Source organism: Betta splendens, chromosome 5 (assembly GCF_900634795.4).
Source record: "Betta splendens chromosome 5, fBetSpl5.4, whole genome shotgun sequence".
Taxonomy (NCBI): domain Eukaryota; kingdom Metazoa; phylum Chordata; class Actinopteri; order Anabantiformes; family Osphronemidae; genus Betta; species Betta splendens.
Window position 1 is genome coordinate 15,013,588 of NC_040885.2, and position 18,263 is coordinate 15,031,850.

Here is an 18,263-nt window from a genome sequence, read left to right on the forward strand (position 1 = left end):
TGGCTGCGCTGAGGACGAGTCGTTGCTATTCAGGGCTCGTGAATGATTCTCTCTGCACAAAGAGGAGGCATAAACAGGGATTTGATGGGTTATGTATGTATATACCCTCCCCACGTCCAATTAAAATGCTGCTTTTGCCTTCGCAACATTTGTGCAGCCGCCTTTTCACTGAGACGTGAGCCTGAATTTGAATGACCGCTGTTTTCTTCCAACACGAGAAGACTCGGACTCTGGAACGACAAGGCGACCGCTTCCAAAGTCTGGAAGTAAAAGTGCTGCAGTGGAGCCGGTACTTACAGGGGTGAAATCACAGCTCACAAAAGATCCCAGTGATCCCAGTTTGCGGGCTTAATACCTCCTTTATTCTGCCATTAGGCTTGGTTTTCTTTTATAATGCTGATTATAGATGGTTTATTCATCCTGTGAGGAGAAACCAATTTGCAAAACACCATTGGAATAAAGTGCAGTCGTTCATCTCAAGCTTAAACCTTTTTATTAAAGCTGCTTGTCAGTTTGTTTTCAATTATTGGTCATTGCCCAAACAAAGCACAACAGATCCATATGTACAGAAGCATAAAGTACCAGGAGCAAAATAAATACATGATCACATTTAATATATATATAACTTCTCTCTCTCCTCTCACACTCGGAGCAGTGGTACGATGGCGTGCGCACTTTTAAAGTTTGAGGCAGAGAAATGGGAAATAACTGGCCACTGAATATCACGCCACAGACAGATGTTTCTGCAATAAGAGCTTGGTCGGCATTCTGTGCACATCACAGTAATCTACAGAGAAAGCAGTGCTGCAGTATCATACAGCCTATATACAGGGTGCGTTCAAATGCATGCATGTCCAGGCTGCAGTGACCCCTCGGTGACCTCACAGCGCGTGACGACTCATAGTCACGTTCCTCCATCTGCGTTTGCTCCAGTCGCCGCCCGCACAGTCCGCGGCTTCGCTCGTCGTCCGTCACCGGGATGTCAAATACGTGGAAACAACACACACACACTTTGAGAACAACCAGGCTGTTGCATGGCAGCGACTCGGGCGCTCTGGGACGATAGAGCGGCTGTAGGGCGCAGCGAACCCTCGCAAGCGGCACAATAACGAGCAGTCACACACAGAGGAAGGTTGAAGACGATGCTGGATGACGCCACAGATCCCGTCCCCCGTCGCTCCCAAACACATACAGTAGAAGCGTGTGTGTGTGTGTGTGTGTGTGTGTGTGTGTGTGTGTCTTTGCCCGTGTGTTGGACCTGGCCGTTAGTTGTTACTCATAATCCACCAGGAAGCTGAGGAAACACAGGCAGAACGAGAGTTAGCCACACGGAGCTCAGGGCGCTTTATGCTGAAAGGACACATTCAGCCACGCTTTCAGATTCGACTGTGTCCGTGACTGGATAATAATCAGGAGGAAAGCAGCTTGTCCAGTAATAACCAGTGGCACTATAATAGGAACAAGAGCAGTGGCCGGTGCTGGGCAGCCTGATATTTATTTCTCCCCATCGCTGATTAGCCGTCTTCGCCTCTGACGTGCACCTGGTGAACTGTGCACCTCTGGCGCTCCAATCAGCCCACCGCGGCCTCGCTCGCATCCTTCACAGCCCGCCGCACTCAGGCTCGGGGCACAGTAACCTACTAATGATGCCGTACTTTGAGAAAACAGGGAAGGTCTCGCTGTAAACAGACAAGGTGTTCTCTGAGAAGCCGCTTTTCTCAGAATACTGCATGAAGAAAGAGGCTGGAACTAATGAAAACTCAGCATGCAGGGAGGCAGAGGTCCTTCGCCATGGTTACCGGGCGCCGTCTCTCCTCACTTGTTGTGGGTAATCAAAGTTGGTCCGACAAATTTCATTTTCTCAGCTATGATTTCACGTGAACTTCAGTCCACTTCACCTAAATTAACAGCGACGTGCGTGTTGTGATTTCCACTTCAGAGACCTATTTTACTTTTGTCTTGGATTCATTATATTCACCCACACACAGACACCAACTAACAGTGAATTTGTGCAAGTCTCTGTGACGCACTTGTCGCCTAGGTCCAACTCTGACACTGTTTTCCATTAACAGATATTTTTTTTCAGCTTGTTTACACCAGCTTTTAAGAGTGACCCATATCTGATTCCTGTGGTAACTATTTCCTTCATTATTTGACCGGCAGGAACACGTGGACGTAAACAGCTGTGTACGGTAACCTAGCAACAACCAACTCCACACCTGCTTAAATCGCCATTTGTACTGGACGCACCGAGGCTGAAATGACAATAAGCGCCACAGTCAAGACCTGACAGCGTCCTGGCAGAGTTGTGTAGCGGTGATTCACGCCAATCTGCCATGTGTTGATGGTGGACGACACGAGGACGAGAAAACGAGGTGCGTGCGTCAGATGTTCAGTCATGTTGCCAAGAATAGTTTTGCTTATTTTCCACATGCAAATGGGTATGAGAAAAATCTAATATCCAGCGTTTCCAATAGTTTCCTTTGATCATACTTGTGTGTCAAAGTGTTTGGAATAAAATATTTGTTTTATTCTAATATTTGAATCGTCTAGTATTTACTCATGCCTGGTAATTTTTTACCACTTTAACTGTGAAAACAGTTTCTAACTTACAAATGCAAGCTGTTGTCGAGACGTCCAGTGGATGAAAGTCTGTACTGTAGCACATCTGAGCATGCGACACATACAGGTAGACGCTAATGCGTTTAGGAGCTGAATGCGATGCAGGGAGCGGCTAATCGATTAGCCGCTTTCACTCGTCATCTGGCCAGTTGCACAGCAGGAGAGCGCAATGAGAGGAGGCAATGATTCACACAGCTGCAAATACTGGGAACGCTCCGAATAACTTAATGGCAGCATTTGACTTCAGTACAGAAATAACTTGTGCACCGCAGACCTGCTTTGGCAGGAAGCGTATCGATGAGCTGAGAATCTGGACAGTGCATTCATCATTAGTGGCTGTGCTGGTGGTAGGATACATCGGGCTACTGTGCTCAAACTGACCGCATGGAACAAAACAATCTGTAGTGACGCCTGTTGCACTCACGGAAAAATATCAAGACATTTTCCCAGATGCACCTTGACAAGCGTGCCGGAGATTTCAAATGGCAGCCGCCTAAATAGTACAAAACATCCTGCCTCAAAGTAAATGTCACATCTGCTTCCTGCTGCAACCACGTTTCACAGACAGCCAGTAAATGCAAATTACAACTGAGGTTTTGTGTTTCTTTTCTCGTCAAGCAGAGTTTGCAGGATCAGTTAATGCACATACACGAGAATGCACTGACCTGGGATCAGCATGGTAGAAACCACCTCGGCGTCCTCCAACATGTCAATGACGCAGCGCTGGAAGTCTTTGCTGCCGTTTGACTGCAGGTAGCTACGAAGAGCGAAGGGAAAGAGAGAAATAGGTTAAAAGGTCAAAAAGCAAATGTAAAGCGATCTATAAATACAAAACAGGACGGTAAAATCTAATTTTACAACAAGCAAAATGAAGCTGCCCTTAGTTGTGATTCTATGGAAACAGAAAGGGCATTGGACATAGTGTATTGTGTATTTTAAGCCCAAAATCTATATTGTGCCATACAATACAACATAAAAAGCATAACAATCTGCATATTAATTAGCACTGGTGCGTTCTAAGCGTACAGTAAATATCATTAAAGATGCTGCAAGGAAGCATCTTGGTGTGTTTTCCTGTTTGTGTGCACAGAGAGCGGCCATCTGCTCGTTTTCACTGCTGGGGAACATTTCCATCAAAAAAAGTTGGGAGTGCCAAACGCTGTGCCAATAAGTGACACACACACACACACACACACACACACACACACACACTGACCTCATCCAGGAGATGCGGTCCTGCCAGAACTCATACATTATGTAACACGACTTTCCTGGGAGCTTCTGAACGGACACGCTGACAGGAGGAGAGAGCGGGGCGAGGGGAAGGAGGCAAAGTGAGACAGAAGACTTCAGACTTCAAACTTCAAACACGTGCATTCAACGTGTTGGAAATGGGCGGAAAAGCAGCGCAACAACAAGGCAATTAAAGAAAAAGAACGAGGTCGAGACTGGGTCACTGGGCGATGGGAAACTTCCTGCAAGAAGTTCGATCCAGCGTGATTGATGAGGACGCACGTGCGGCTCAGCGTTGATGAAAGCCGTGACGTCAGCACTCACTGCAGGTTGTCGGCCTGCGCCGAGGTGGCGTCCGTGTAGCTCCGCAGCACCTTCCGGAAGTTGTCCAGGCTCTCGTCGGTCACCGACATCTGCCGCTGCACGAGCAGGATGTTCTGTTGACAGAGGGGGGGGGGGCGCACTGAGCCACTGCCTGCGCGTGCGCGTGACCTCCTGAGATGCGTTAACGCCGTGGAGCTGGAGAAGTTGGATGGCTTCACATCTCTTCAGCAGCAGCAGCGACGTGCGACGCATGCATTAATAAACGCGATGCATCTGTGCGTTGCTCCCACTTAAGGTTCCTTCTTAGTACTTTACTGAGCGGAGGCAGCAACCAAGTTAGAAGCAGACGGTAATTGCAAAAAGCATGAAAGCGAATTCACGGACCTTTCCTGCATGACAATGAATGAAAACGTAACAAACTGAAGGGAGGCGGCGTAATAACGGCGTTGCCATGATACCTCGCGGCTTTATTTCCACGCAGCTCGTCACTTTCTTTACATAAAACAGCAACGGCAGCAGCTTGGAGGCTTTTTCCTTCACAACAAAATGTGCGCTGTTTTTTTATTTTTATTTTTTTATTCGAGTTGAGCGGTGAAAGAGTCAGAACGCCGCCTTTCCGCATCTCCACCAAATGTACCGTGAAGTTGTCTAATGAGCGCTCTCCATCATTAACCCCCCCCCCCCCTTTTTTTCCGGCTATAAATCAGCGGCGGAGCAAAATGGCAGCGATTCAACATCCGCGTCCGTGCGCGGCACCGCTCGACACAGCAGTGAGTCACCGCGAAGGGAAGTTGGGTTCACGCACTGTAGCTTGTGCTTCGACTCACCCGGCGATGAAATTTAACGATATGATGCCAATTTAACGGCTGTAAACTTTCTATGAAACCACTGTATTAAAAAAAATCCTATGTTTTACTGCAGACTGGAAACAAGGTTCCACCCGTTATGAACAGGAGAGCAGGCATTCATTTTGCTTTATTGTTATAAATACTTGCTACAACTGTCACCATGGTTACCAATTACTGTACAACTGGTCGTCCTGTTTGTGTGTTTTCACACGTTTTCTACCCATCAAGTAGATAATGAGCCACTAATTTGTTTTGTCCGTATGCGCGCACAACTAAAAGCTGCTGGAGTGTTTTGAACTCGCGAGGATGCACTGAACCTTGTCCGCTTTTGGCTTTAAGTCATGACGTGTGTCGATTTTCACAGCAGGAGTCTAATTCCTGGTACAGGTGCTCCTGGTGTCTGAGCAACGAACAGATGTGCTGCTTGACATTTAGAATGTGGACAGTGAAGAAACAGGATGGCGAAAAGAGAACTGTTGGCGAATTTTGGGCCGCGCACAAACATAAAGCGTTCGGAACCCGAGGTGACTCCGCCCCCCCCTCTTTCATCTTACCGCACCTCTGCGTTTTGGCCACGCCCACTCAACAGCCAATCAATTCCCCTCACCTGCGCCTTCCTGTCTGCTAAACACACGCGTTTGTTTGTACCTTTCATCCAGCATGGCGATAAGACCGAAAAGAAGTAAACATGAGTTGAGAACCGAAGCAGACTAGTAAAAGAAAAGACTCCGGTGGTGCAGAGACTGGTGAGTAAACCAAGCAGCGTTATCGACCTGTCTGTGAGGTGGACGCTACCTTTCAGGGACGGATTCAAGCTGTTAAATGAGCCCGGAGCCTTTTGCTGCGTTCAAGTGTGGTCGGACATTAAAGTGTTTAAGATAAGACGTACAAAACATGAAGTCTCTAGCTCCAAAAATGAATAAACTCCGCCTCTGGGCTATTTCCTTAGGTTATATGCACATAGAATAGGTTTGTTTTTAAATGCACTGCAATTTTAAGGTGACATTGTGCCACAAATAAGACATGCAAGGAAGTCAAACCATGTTAAAGGTAAACTAAGGTCACGCAGAGTCAACACTGTAAATACTATTCAAGTGCAAAGGTCTCTGTGTGTTAGTTGGTTGTTTAGTAATAAGTTTGTTTTGGACCTTGCATCACTGAAACAATCACTAACTGCTCACAGTGAGTGACAAAACCCTGTAAAAGGACAGTGGTGTAAAAGCGAACGGCTGCGCCTCCACTTACAGACTTGTATGTGCTGGCCAGCGTGTCCTCCTTCAGCGGCTCCAGCTTGGGTCCCTGAAACGAGACGCCAGCGTTACACGTTCCACCCCGACACTCAAACTGTACGTCACGTGAGACGTGTAAATATAGACACGCTGCAAAGCCTCGGGGCTGCAGTGTGTGTGATTTAATTATCACACAGACGGGAGACGAGGCAGACGCAGCGCGGCTGTGGACGGAAATGGAAGATGTGACCACGGATTCAAACGCGAATGAATGAATGGAGGAAATGGAGGACACACAATCAGGAATGAGGCGGCGTTCATATGAAAAAATACATATGAACGAGTTATTTGCCACACTTTTTTATTTTGTGTGTGATTATTGTAATAAAGTACATGAATCCTCCTTGTGCGTGTAGAAAGTGAATGTATGTGAGGAAGATTAAATGGAGTGAGGTGGATAAAAGGTCCGCGTGATGGCGGTGGCATGGAGGGGTGGAGATGGATATTGCACTCAGAACATCCTGCAGGTTATGAGTTTCTTTGATATTGCACTCTGAGTCCCTCTGGGTTGACAAAACCTAGAACCAGAGAGGGGAAAAAAGAATGCTTTGAGAGGCCGAACGGACGGGGCAGAATGAACATCAAACGGTGGGAATAGCGGGAGTTAATAAAGAGAAGAGAAGAGGCGGCGAGAGAGTGAGATGGAGCAGAAAGATGGTGCGGGAGAGCGTGAACGGAGCAGCGAGGCTGAGGGAGCGGGTCAGAGGAGCCTTCGCCGCTCGCCTCGAACTGAGCGGAACACCGGGACGACACCAGCGTGCAGGCATGAAAACGAGCAGGACCCTTTCGGACCTCGCACTCCAGTTTGTCCAGCAGCAGCTGCAGACGGTTGATTTGGGAGCACCAGGTCTCGCCGTCCTGCGGACTCACACCTGAGAGACAGGAAAACGTCACAGTTTAAAAGTAAAACATTCAGACTTTGATGGTTTAAGGAAAAATGTGAAGCTGAATGGGTCAGAACAATATATATTTATGTAACATACAGTGTAATGTAAAATGGAATTTAATTTAACTGAATTGTTATTTCCAGTTTGAGTATCACAAAAATAGACTTATGTGGCACACAGGGCTTTTATTTATTTTTTTTGTTGACCTCAATAGCCTCAAAAGCCAAACATCAGCGGTGACGTGTCTCCTACCGTTGGTCAGGACGCCGGAGCAGGGATCTGATGGAGACATGCACAAGTTGTTATGGATCCTGCGACCGCAGCGCCTGCCATTCCTCTGTAGCGCTGTCAGCTCGGGTTCCTTCACCTCCCTCCTGCCATGACAACAGCAGAGACCCAGGGAGACACACATCAGACAGAGAGACAGCAACTGTCAGGAGGGGAGGGGGGGGGGGGCATCGAAGATATGGCAGACAGAGAGTCACATGGGAAATGAAGGGGAGGATATGAGACTGAGGAGGAAAAGTCGATGGAGACAGATCTGGGAGGTGATGTTTTAAATCACTGATTAAAATCAGGACAGACACAAGTTGGCGTGAGACGAGATGTCCAGAATAGAGGTGAAAACACTCAGCGAAGGGGCCGACTGCACAGCGGAGCTGATTGACCCGCGGGCGCCGTCACACGGTCGACAGGCACACACACGCACACGCACGCACACGCGCAGCTCTGCGGGAGATGGAGGAGTGTTTGGTGTAAATGATGTCAAGGGCAGGACGTCAAAACCCTCCGCGTGCCTCAGAGAGCGTGAGACTGGAGACACATACTGATGAAGTGTGTGTGTGTGTGTGTGTGTGTGTGTGTGTGTGTGTGTGTGTGTGTGTGTGTGTGTGTGTGTGTGTGTGTCTAAAGGTCTGTGCATATTTGTTTTGGTCCTGTTAATGTTCTCGCCCCCTCCTTCTCTCTCGCTCTCTATTTCTCAGTCTGATTGTGTGTGTGTGTGTGTGTGTGTGTGTGTGTGTTTTTGATGCCTCTGTGTGCGTGTGTGTGTGTGTCTAAAGGCCGGTCCACGTTTGTTTTGGTCCTGTTAATGTGCTCGCCCCCTCCTCTCTCTCTTGTCAGTCCGATTGTTGTGTGTTATATTGTGTGTGTGTGTGTGTGTGTGTGTGTGTGTGTGTGTGTGTGTGTGTGTGTGTGTGTGTGTCGCGGTGGGAGAGCATTGCTTGGAGCTCCTCCTGCTGAGAACAGCCTGGAGCCCAAAGGCCACTGCAACCGTCGTCGAGCTGCTGAAGTGAAGCAAAGCAGGGAGGAATAAGCTGCTGCCTCTAATTTGGCCCCTCCCCACACTTAAACACTCCGAGTTTCTCTTCACTAAGTCTATTCCCAACAAAACAACTTGAAAGAGTTATTCGTGAGCAAAAGTCTCCACTTGGTGTCCTTCTTTTTTTAATCTACCTCAGACTTTCATTCACTTCCCTCTGCATTCATCTCCCTTCGCGCTCTGTTTCTGCGTGACTCACGCTCTCTGTGCGGCGTTTCAATGCCACCCTTCGTCGTCCTTTCTTCCTCACCTCCCTCTCCGCCTCCCTCGGTCCCCTCTCGGTAATTCACCTTGGCTATAATCGCTCCATTATTTCCAATAATATGTGCCGACGCGGCACCCGGAGGCTGCAAACTTGGCTTCAGACTGGGCTTCAGACTAATCGCAGCGGTGATGAAACGGGACCTTGGTGTTTGGAAAAACGTCAGATATGAAAGCGCTTGGAAATCTGTTGTCCTGCAGTGGGATAAATGTCATTAAATTAAATTGGGCGTATTTGATAAGCCGTGAATGAAAGCGTTGTTGTCAAAGCCTCTCCCGAGATCTGTGATGAGCCACAGTGCGAAGAGATGAACACGAGCCACAGCTTTTAAATCAAATCCCAAACTGGTGGCAGCGATTTCAAAGTGTTTTTGTTTTGCATTCGATGAAAGTGTTTAACAGATATATTGCATTTCAAACCGTCTGAGCGAGGTCTGTACGGTTCATGTTTACTGATTACTGATGATGACGGCCCGTTTGGTTAAAATCGCCACAGAGCGAGGTGTTAAACTGATTTACCGTCCAAAGAACCCATTTAACAGCGCATGGCTGGCTCGGGTTCACTGGACTTTGACCCCGACTTCCTTTCTCAGCCCGTTTCGCTGTGTTCTATTCTCTGCCGAGCTCATCACTTCCCCCACTGACGGCCCACAGGGGCGTCAGTGGGGGCAACAGAGAAGAGGGTTTGATTGGGCAGATCCTGCTCAGTCCTAATGCAGTCTAGGTGCAAATTAAGATATATAATTATGGATTCGAGACGTTTTATGAATGTGATGCAAAATACTGTAGATTCCATTTGATTGTGTTCTACTTAATCAGCCTGCTTGGCTGAGATAAGGCCAGGCTGTAAGTGCAACCAGAGAATTTGTTGGAAGGAGGCGTGAGCACAGCGGCGCGGTTCCGACAGGAGCGTGAGGCGGGAAGGGACGGGTTCCCGCTCACGGGTCGGGTTCCTACTCACGGGTCGGGTTCCTACTCACGGGTCGGGGCCGCTCTGCTCCTCCACGGCCTCCATGGCGCACTGCAGCGACCTCTGCAGAGACTGCAGCTGACTGGACGTCTCCCTCAGCATGAACCTGGTGACGAACTGGCCCAGCACACTGGAGCCCTGGTACTCCTGGGAGAGAGAGAGAGAGAGAGAGGGTGACACAGGGACGAACGAGGGGGGCTTAAAGACGGAGCGGCAAGGAAGTACAGCAGCTCAGGGACGAGACGGAAAAGGAAGCCCAATTCATTCTTTTAATACATCCATTATTCAGTGTTCCGTATTAAATTCCAAGGTGAAGAAGAAGAACTTCACTGGGAGACACAAATGTCCCCAACCAGCAACAATATGGTGCGTTTATGTAACACACTAATTAAGTGAGCGCGACAGCTCTTTGTCTAAAGTGGCCTCTGCTGAATTAACAGTCCACAGCACTTTGTGACACCCCACAGCTGCTAACTAGCGTTTACGGGGCCTCTGATGATTTGGCTGCTCTGACAGCCTTAACGAAGAGCCAGAACCTCCGAGCGCGTGGATCTAATCATGACAGGCTGTATAATTAATCTCCTCGTTAACCAAGCGCCGCGTGGCATTCGAAGGCTCGCGCCTTTTAAAACAGGCCTCAGGCCAGTTTGAAATGAGGATATGTAACCTTTGTGTTTGCATTATTTGCATTACACACACTGAGACTGATCGGATGAGTCGCTGGCTGCAGTAGGTGTTGAATGAGTAGATTGTTGGAGTTCAATCTACATTAGCTAGACTTCAAAGGGCAAAAAAAATGCCTCACAAGCCTCTCACATTCTGGCGCCGCTGTGACAGATGTTAATCTCCCTACAGAGTTTAACTGTTAACTCATCAGTTTTGGGCACAGCGTTGGCTCTGCCAGCGGATCCTTTGAGCCACCGCATCAGCACAATAGCTGTGTGTGTGTGTGTGTGTGTGTGTGTGTGTGTGTGTGTGTGTGTGTGTGTGTGTGTGTGTGTGTGTGTGTGTGTGTGTGTGTGTGTGTGTGTGTGTGTGTGTGTGTGTGTGTGTGTGTGCGTGTCCTTACCAAAATATGACTCACAACATCAATTTCAGAAGCCGTCATTAGGATTGGGCTGGCGGAGGCCTTACCTCTTTGGTTTTATCCATCGCTTTTAAAATGGCCACGTTGAGGCTCTCCAGAGCTGATAGGACGTTCAGATATGCCCCCAGGTGCTGAGAGAAATAATCTAACAGGAAAATAAAATAGAGAGCAGGCTGTCACACTAGCCGATGGGTAATTGGAGACGAACTCCTATTTGTTGCCCTGATTGATTCTAAAAAAGGAAGCCGGGTCCAAAACGTGAAGTAAATCTGACTGGGAAGCATTTATTTGCCGCATGCGTTAATGAAGCATAACATGACACAATAAATGGAAAACTGTTGTTGAGTCACTTTGAACTTCTTCTGATGCCGAATAGAAAAGATGCCGTTCCCGTTTCATAAATGATGCACCGGGTTTATTCTGGGTTCCACTGGTATTTACAGGTCGGCGCCCCATTTCGCTTTACTTTATTCAGGCCATCTGAGTCGCATGCATTTTTAAGACGGTGAAAATATAGGTCGATAAATCTGTGCCAGACTTCTGGCACACGGAATCGGAGTCGGCGCCGCATGTGGACGGTGCTGGTGTGAATAGCAACAAAGGAAAATTCACTTTCCTAATAATACTTGTAGTCCTCATATTAATGCCAGCAGACGACATGCAGGAGCCCTATCTGTCTATATGCACCACACAGGCAGCAGATGGATATCAGTCTCCTTCAGCAGCCAAAGCAGGAGCAGGCAGATAAGACAGCAAACACTGACGCCACCGCGGTGCATTAAAGCCGACATCACACACTTCCACTCACCTGACAGCTTGTCGGTGTCCAGATTACTGCAGGAGAGGAGACAGACAGGGAAAGGACTGCGTTATGGTGGAGACATGCACAGCTGAGGCGCTGCGTCATATCAGCGATTAGCTCGTCATTAAGTGCAGGAAACGCTGGCGTGTTTGTTCTGTTTGGGAGAATTAGCCCTCGGACGTTGGTGTCGTGTCATTCATTACGGTGATGACAGTGTGCGGACCTGGAGGTCGACGCAGCTGCGTTCAGACGACTCCGCTGTTGTGATTCATTAACGGCGCGTTGTGTACCCGTGGGCCGTGGCACAGTTTGACGCAGACTGAGCCGGCGGCATTTAACGGCAGCGGCCGCGGGAAATAATAGTGAACCCGCGCAACGAGCAGGCACGAGACGTGGATGTCATATAATTAGCAGCGAGGAAGGGGATCAACGAGAGCCAGACGGGCCTCTAGTCCTCGGTTCCGAAGCTTGGACTGTGGAACACAGGAACGTGGCAGAACATCTAAGAGCAGGACTGCGGCCAAAAAACAAGCGCACCGGTAAAACACTCTGTCTGCGAGGACACGTGTGAGGCGAAAGCAAGTCATTATTTCACCAGCGCTCAGAAAGTTACACTCACGTGCTGAGAAAATGTCAGGAGGATAAAGGCTGGAAAGCATCTGGCAGCTTCCACACACAATAAAGACAAATGGGCGAAAGGATGCTGTTACGCACTGGGTTTCCTCCGACTCTCTGCAGTGGCTCCAGCTGCTGCCGCGAGGCTGGTTTCTCTGATTGCAGTTGCACAGGAGTGTGTGGTGGAGAGTGTTTCAACAAATGAGCAAACGAGGATCTAAGCCCGCTGCAAACGGAGGCACCCACTTGTTCTGTCGGCCGTCTATGGAGAAGAAGAGCTCCTGCAGCTCCTCGGTGCTCAGGATCCCGTCGGCGAAGTACGCGTTGAACTCGTCGAACGACAGCTTGCCGTCATCTGAAACACAGGAAGCGTTGGAACGCGTTAAAGCGAGGCCGCGGGACCCCGGAGAGACCGTGACCTATTAGTGAGGTGGAAACACGGGGACAGCTCCATTAATTGTGCCCCAACACACGGTTTGAATTTACTGCACACAAATATGAAGTTGTCACTCTGTTTAATCAGTAGGAACACGTCCAATAGAGGCTGTCAGCGGACTGTAATTCCTCCCACTGGTTAACGGTGCGCACAGCTTGCCATGACGGATAATGCGCGGAAAAATCGATAGCAGGAGATGAATGTCCGCTGGCGTCTGTGAAGAAGTGCTGCTCGGTTACAGCACTTACACTACAGGTTACACAGATCAGTCAGCCGCGAGGAAGCGGCCCGCGTTTGAATCCTGACCGGCCGAGAGGACGTGACGTGTCGCGGGGAGTGAGTTATGATCAAAGTGATAACGCGGCGCCGCGGTGCGCGTGCGGACAGATGAGCGTGGCCGCGTGGAGGCGTGGCCGCGTGGAGGCGTCACCTCCGAAGCAACGAAGCAACCCGGCGGAACTCACTCCCACCGCCAGGCCTGGGCCGAACCCGACGGCTCAGAGACGGGGTGAACCGACACCAGTTTGATGCGCCGGTCGGTTCCGCTTGGCTGAAGGCTCGAGGGCGGGTGAGAGCCGTCTGTGGAGCTGGAGGCCGGTCGTCACCGCTCGTCGTTACATCTGAGCAGAACGTGTGAAGATAAAGACTTCGGGCCTAATTTCCCTCTTCTGCCGGTCGATCTCTTTTTAATCTTCCTCCAGCTCCTTCAGCTGCTCGTCTGCTTTATGCTCCGCCACAAAATCCAACGTAACAAGGCTTTGAAATCTCCTCAGAGATACAAGATAAAGGACAAATGGATCCACGCAAGAGATTTCAAACACTTAAAACTCGAGTTCCAGTTTTGTCCAACTGACTTGACTCAACACAGACATTCAGCAGTTACAGGTTTGGGTTGTAGTTTTACAAAGAAAATGCCATTCTTACGGCCACGTTCCTCTTTATAATGACCGATTTCATTAAAAGCAATTTTCACTTGATAGTTTAAAATGCTCCAACTCCATTTTGACCATCTGTAGTTTGTGCCTCTGAGGCTGCTGCTCCCTCCACACGTCTGCTTCCAGAGTGGTGCCAAGCTACAGTAGATGGGACTCGACCGTCCCTTTGATGGACGAATGAGTTCCTCCATTACAGTAGGTTTGGGTTCATCCAAGCACGACCACAACAAATACACTGATAACGAAAGCAGGGATGAGCTGAGCTGAACAGCTGACGAGCTCTGTGACGGCCCAGATCCAGTCTCCTACCGGAGAAAAGTCTGCGAAGAGTCAACAGAAGCAGCAGGACAACGACAGCTGTTCGCTGTGCACGCGTGACTGAACGCAAAGTCAGACTGGGAGCAGCTTAACCGCCATCTGTAACGCAGACATGAGCGGGAATGGAGCCGTAGGGGCCGCAAGAGTGGAGGTTGAGACCATGATATGATAGTATAACGTTAACATGCTCCACAACATGAAATATGAGAAAAACAGCCTGCATAGTATTGTATACGGCTCCATTATGATAGCGTGTTCACATCATGTGTCTGCCAACATCAGCTTACTGTGTAATGTATAATATATCATTTTGCATCAAACTGTAAAATGCACTGCTACAAACTCTCGGCGTGGCCCTAAAAAGCTCCACACTAAAACAGAGCATCCACAATTAAAAGCTCAATTTGTATAATTGCACATTTGCAGTGAGTTCCATCCATTAGCCCGTGTCCCGTTAGCTTTGAATAGAACACAATTAAAACAATGGAAGTCAAGGGGTCTCATTTTAGCACGCATTTATAAAACAGATTCCCAGCTCAGAGGTGCATCTTTGACTAATAGGAATAATAGCCCACATCCGACCATGCTCACAATCTATATATCAGCAATATGTTCACACCTGTGCTGGTGAACTCAACACATTCATCATGTTACAGCAGCAGTAGGAGGATGTGAATTAAATCTGCAGCTTGAGTCAAACGCACAGTGTAAAAGTTTCTCTCAAACACTGAGTGATGAATTTGCAGGAAACCTTTGCTCAGAAGCTGTGTGGCCTTTGACACCTTTTCTGGTTCATAGGAATTAGAAGAGTCCAAACGCTGCGTTCAGAGGCTCAGAGGTAAACAAGAGGCAAACGGGTCCCGTAAAGTGGGGCACAAAGTAGGCCGCGCTGGTTCCGTCCAAAGCTTGGTCCCACCGCATTCTCTCCAGTGGTTCAGAACGGCCCACGAATGCAGCGCCGCTTCAAACGCTACAGAGCGCGACGGTCGCGGCCCGCGCGGCGGCGGGAGGCGCCTGCGACGCGTTTGCCTCCTGCTTTTCCAAGCCGCTAATGGTCCGAAGAAGCCGGGTTCCTCCTGCACGCTGGAGACGACGCCGGGCGGGAACGCGCTTCATTCAAAGCTGAGCGGCAAAAGAAGAGCGGCGTCCGACCTCGTAGGAAGTCGGGCAATTACAGACGTTTCAGCAAACGCGCAAAAAGCAAAAAGGCGTGAAAATGAACATTTCAAAGAGCGCAAGCTGAGCTCAGCACATTTAGCCAATCGCGTTTGTCCTGTGGAGCTCGTGGTACAGGTCATTATCTGCTGGGCCCTCGCGGGTCTGACACCAGCACAGGGTCTGTTTGGAGGCGCCGTGACGACGGCTCCTCTGAATCCATGGCCTCCCATTAAGTTGGCTTAAAAGTCAACAAGCCTGCACCATTTCAGACTGAGAATCAGGACAAATGGCCCTGGTTGTGTTCATCCAGTCATTTCATGCTTTAAATGCAACAAATTACCAGAGCGTATTAATATGCAACAGCCACTAGTTTGACTGAATGTCATAAGTATTGTGTGCAGTTGTTATGACAGCTTCTGTCATCAATGCCTCATTGTGAGTACGGCCGTCTCGTTTTTTTGAGGCCGCTGACACATCAGTGGAAAACCGAACCAAAAACCCAAAGTGGAAAAAGGCCTAAGAGCGGTTCTCACGTTTCTCTAAGGTTCTGAGGTGTTAAAAGCCCAGAGCGTCTTCATGGGAATGGACCTTTGATAATATGATAATATGTGGAGCGACGCGAGGAAGCAACAGACAGCCACTGTGACAAATGATCCCTCAGCCGATGCATTCAGGCCGGTTACTCACCGTTTTTGTCCGCGCGGCGGAAAATCTGGAAAAAACAAAGGGAGGGGAAACAAAGAAGTATTATTGCTGTTTGTCAAAAACACAACAGCATGTTTAACGTCTGGGCTCATAAGCAGTGATTACAGCGGCAGCTTAAAGCCGCTTGAACAGGCGCGAACGTGGACACGCAGCGTGTTAATAACAACAGAGTCCGCGCCTCAGCTTCACTTCCTGTAGGTCAGCGAGTTCAAGGGCTGCGCTGTATTAAAGCTGCGGTCCTGAGTGATGACAGGAGCCACCGGTCGCTGTGATGAAGCAGCGTCGCCGCACTCCCAGTGGGTTCAGGGAGCGGAGACGGCCGCTGCGTCTGAGGCCTTTCTGAGCCGGGTCCTGGCCTTTGAAATGGACTCTGACTCTGGGAGTTATCGCCATCTCTGCCGTCTAATATTACTGGACACAAACCCTCGTCTGAGGTGTCTGCGCAGCAGGTTTTTCTCCATAAATACTCATGGTGTGAACATATTCATTATTATTTAAACGCTTTTTATATCGATTAATTTCTCTGTGTGCGCGTTTTAAAAATCGGTGTTGACTGCAATAATAAAGGTCACCCACCAGCATTATCGTTCCAACAGTGAGTTAGTATTGATCCGCTAAAGAACTTTCAGCCTGGAAAACGCCAAATACAGTATTTGTGCCAATCTGCCTGCTTTAGGCTGAGAGACAGCTGCGTCTGATTTCAATTCACGAATCAAATCTCTCTCTAATTAGGCAATCAACGTGGCAGCATTTCCGACGTACACATTGTTTCACACGCTGAACCGTGGAAGCACAAAAACGTCAAATGGATGAGTTGAAAAGAGGCGACGAGTGTGAGTTTTGATGAGGATGTTAATGGGAACCAAAACAACATGTTGGGCTGCTTCATGTTTCGAGGCCCCCTTTACCTCCTACACAGGCAGTTTGAGACAATTCAGACGTAATTATGCTTTTAAGAAGGGGAGAGGGAGAGCAGCTGTTAGTCTGCTTGTGTTGCATCAACACAGAAACTCAAGGCTGAAGATTATTGTGGAGCCACTCAGCTTCTGCACCATGCTCAGGGACAGAACGAGCACGGGTGCAGAGAGGTATCAGCAAAATGTGTTTTCATCTGGACGAAATAGATAGAACGAGCTCAGATTGGATGGATGGATGGATGGATGGATGGATGGATGGATGGATGGATGGATGGATGGATGGATGGATGGATGGATGGATGGATGGATGGATGGATGGATGGATTTGTATTGGATGGATGGATGGATGGACGGACGGACGGACGAATGGATGAATTTGTAATGGATGGATGGATGGATGGATGGATGGATGCATGGATGGGTGTGAGGGTTTGCTTGGTTTTGGGTGGGTGGATCGATGGATATTAACTGATTGCTGTTTGTAGGTTGTAGGTAAGTCCAGCAGCGGGTTCATGCCAAATGTTGAATAAAGCTTTGGAAAGGCCAAGTGTGTGTTTGTGTTTGTGGTGTGTGTGTGGGGGGGGGGGGGGGTGAAAAAAAAGAGAACCCCCATCAGTCCCTGAACCTGTCCGGCTGTGAGAGCTTAATTTATCATGCAGTGGCAGCAGCTGCAGCTCTTGGTACTTTCCTCTGACACACACACACACACACACACACACACACACACACACTGGCTGTGTGTGTCCGTGTGTCTCTGGGTGTGTGATAGGAGTATTCAAACTAATATTCTTTGTACCACTTTTTTCTACAACAAAAATGAACGCATTACATTAACATCCATTAACATCCTCCATAAATGCATGTAGTTTATAATTAATATCAAAAGCATTGCTCAGCGGAATATGGCAATAACACATATATTCAAATACACATATCTACACGCTGCGTCGTTGATAGATGAGTGGATCCACTTACATCATGAAAGATAGTGAGCCCTTGTCCGGCGCTGTGCAGCAGCTGCTGCTGCTGCTGCTGCTGCTGCTGAGCCCGCAGATGCTTCTGCTTGGCCGACTGCAGGCACATAGTGATCATCTCCGTGCACGCCAGCATCTTTGAGCGCGTCGTGAAGCACCTCGGTCGTGGCTTGGGGCTCGACGGCTGTCTGCTGAGGAGGCTGGAGCGGAGTGAGGAGGAGCGGCGCGGCTGCAGGTGAGAGAGATGTCAAGTGCGCGCGAGCGGGCGGGGACTCGGAGGCTGCTGCGCCGCCAGCCCCTCCTGCTGGAGCCGCTGGGACCGGCTCGGGGCGGACCCCGTGCCCATAAAACGCGTCCTGCCGCACAGCAGGGAGCCACGCGCACTTTGCTGAGTCCAGCGTTCACGGATATGAAACAATGTCACAGCAGGGATGCTTGTGCGGCCAACTTTTTGCGGCAGGAGTCCAGTTGTGGGCAGACACTGCCCTCTGGTGGACGCTGTGGGTCAGCGCCGGTGACGAATCAAATGAATCAAACTCACATATGTATTTTTAAGTCGTG

General features: G+C 49.1%; 1 protein-coding gene across 1 annotated transcript; it reads right to left on the reverse strand.

Annotated features, from left to right (window-relative positions):
• Positions 1–476: 476 nt before the first annotated feature.
• On the reverse strand, positions 477–18,232 carry necab3 (N-terminal EF-hand calcium binding protein 3). Its single transcript, XM_029151011.3, has 13 exons — positions 17,704–18,232; positions 15,794–15,818; positions 12,506–12,614; positions 11,651–11,676; positions 10,890–10,987; positions 9,766–9,902; positions 7,456–7,577; positions 7,109–7,188; positions 6,273–6,326; positions 4,180–4,292; positions 3,839–3,916; positions 3,288–3,379; positions 477–1,294 (listed from the first exon to the last, which is right to left on the reverse strand). Exons 1-13 carry the CDS (start codon positions 17,836–17,838, stop codon positions 1,266–1,268), a joined length of 1,098 nt encoding a protein of 365 aa, XP_029006844.1. The 5' UTR covers positions 17,839–18,232; the 3' UTR covers positions 477–1,265.
• Positions 18,233–18,263: the final 31 nt, after the last annotated feature.

Bases quoted from the DNA above. Each gene is read 5' to 3' on its own strand.
- necab3 (XM_029151011.3), bottom strand. From the start codon at position 17,838: ATGCTGGCGTGCACGGAGATGATCACTATGTGCCTGCAGTCGGCCAAG. The intron at 15,819-17,703 runs GTAAGTGGATCC...TGTTTTTTCCAG, and splicing joins GGCTCACTATCTTTCATGAT to ATTTTCCGCCGCGCGGACAA. The intron at 11,677-12,505 runs GTGGGTGCCTCC...CCTCTCCTGCAG, and splicing joins ATAGACGGCCGACAGAACAA to TAATCTGGACACCGACAAGC.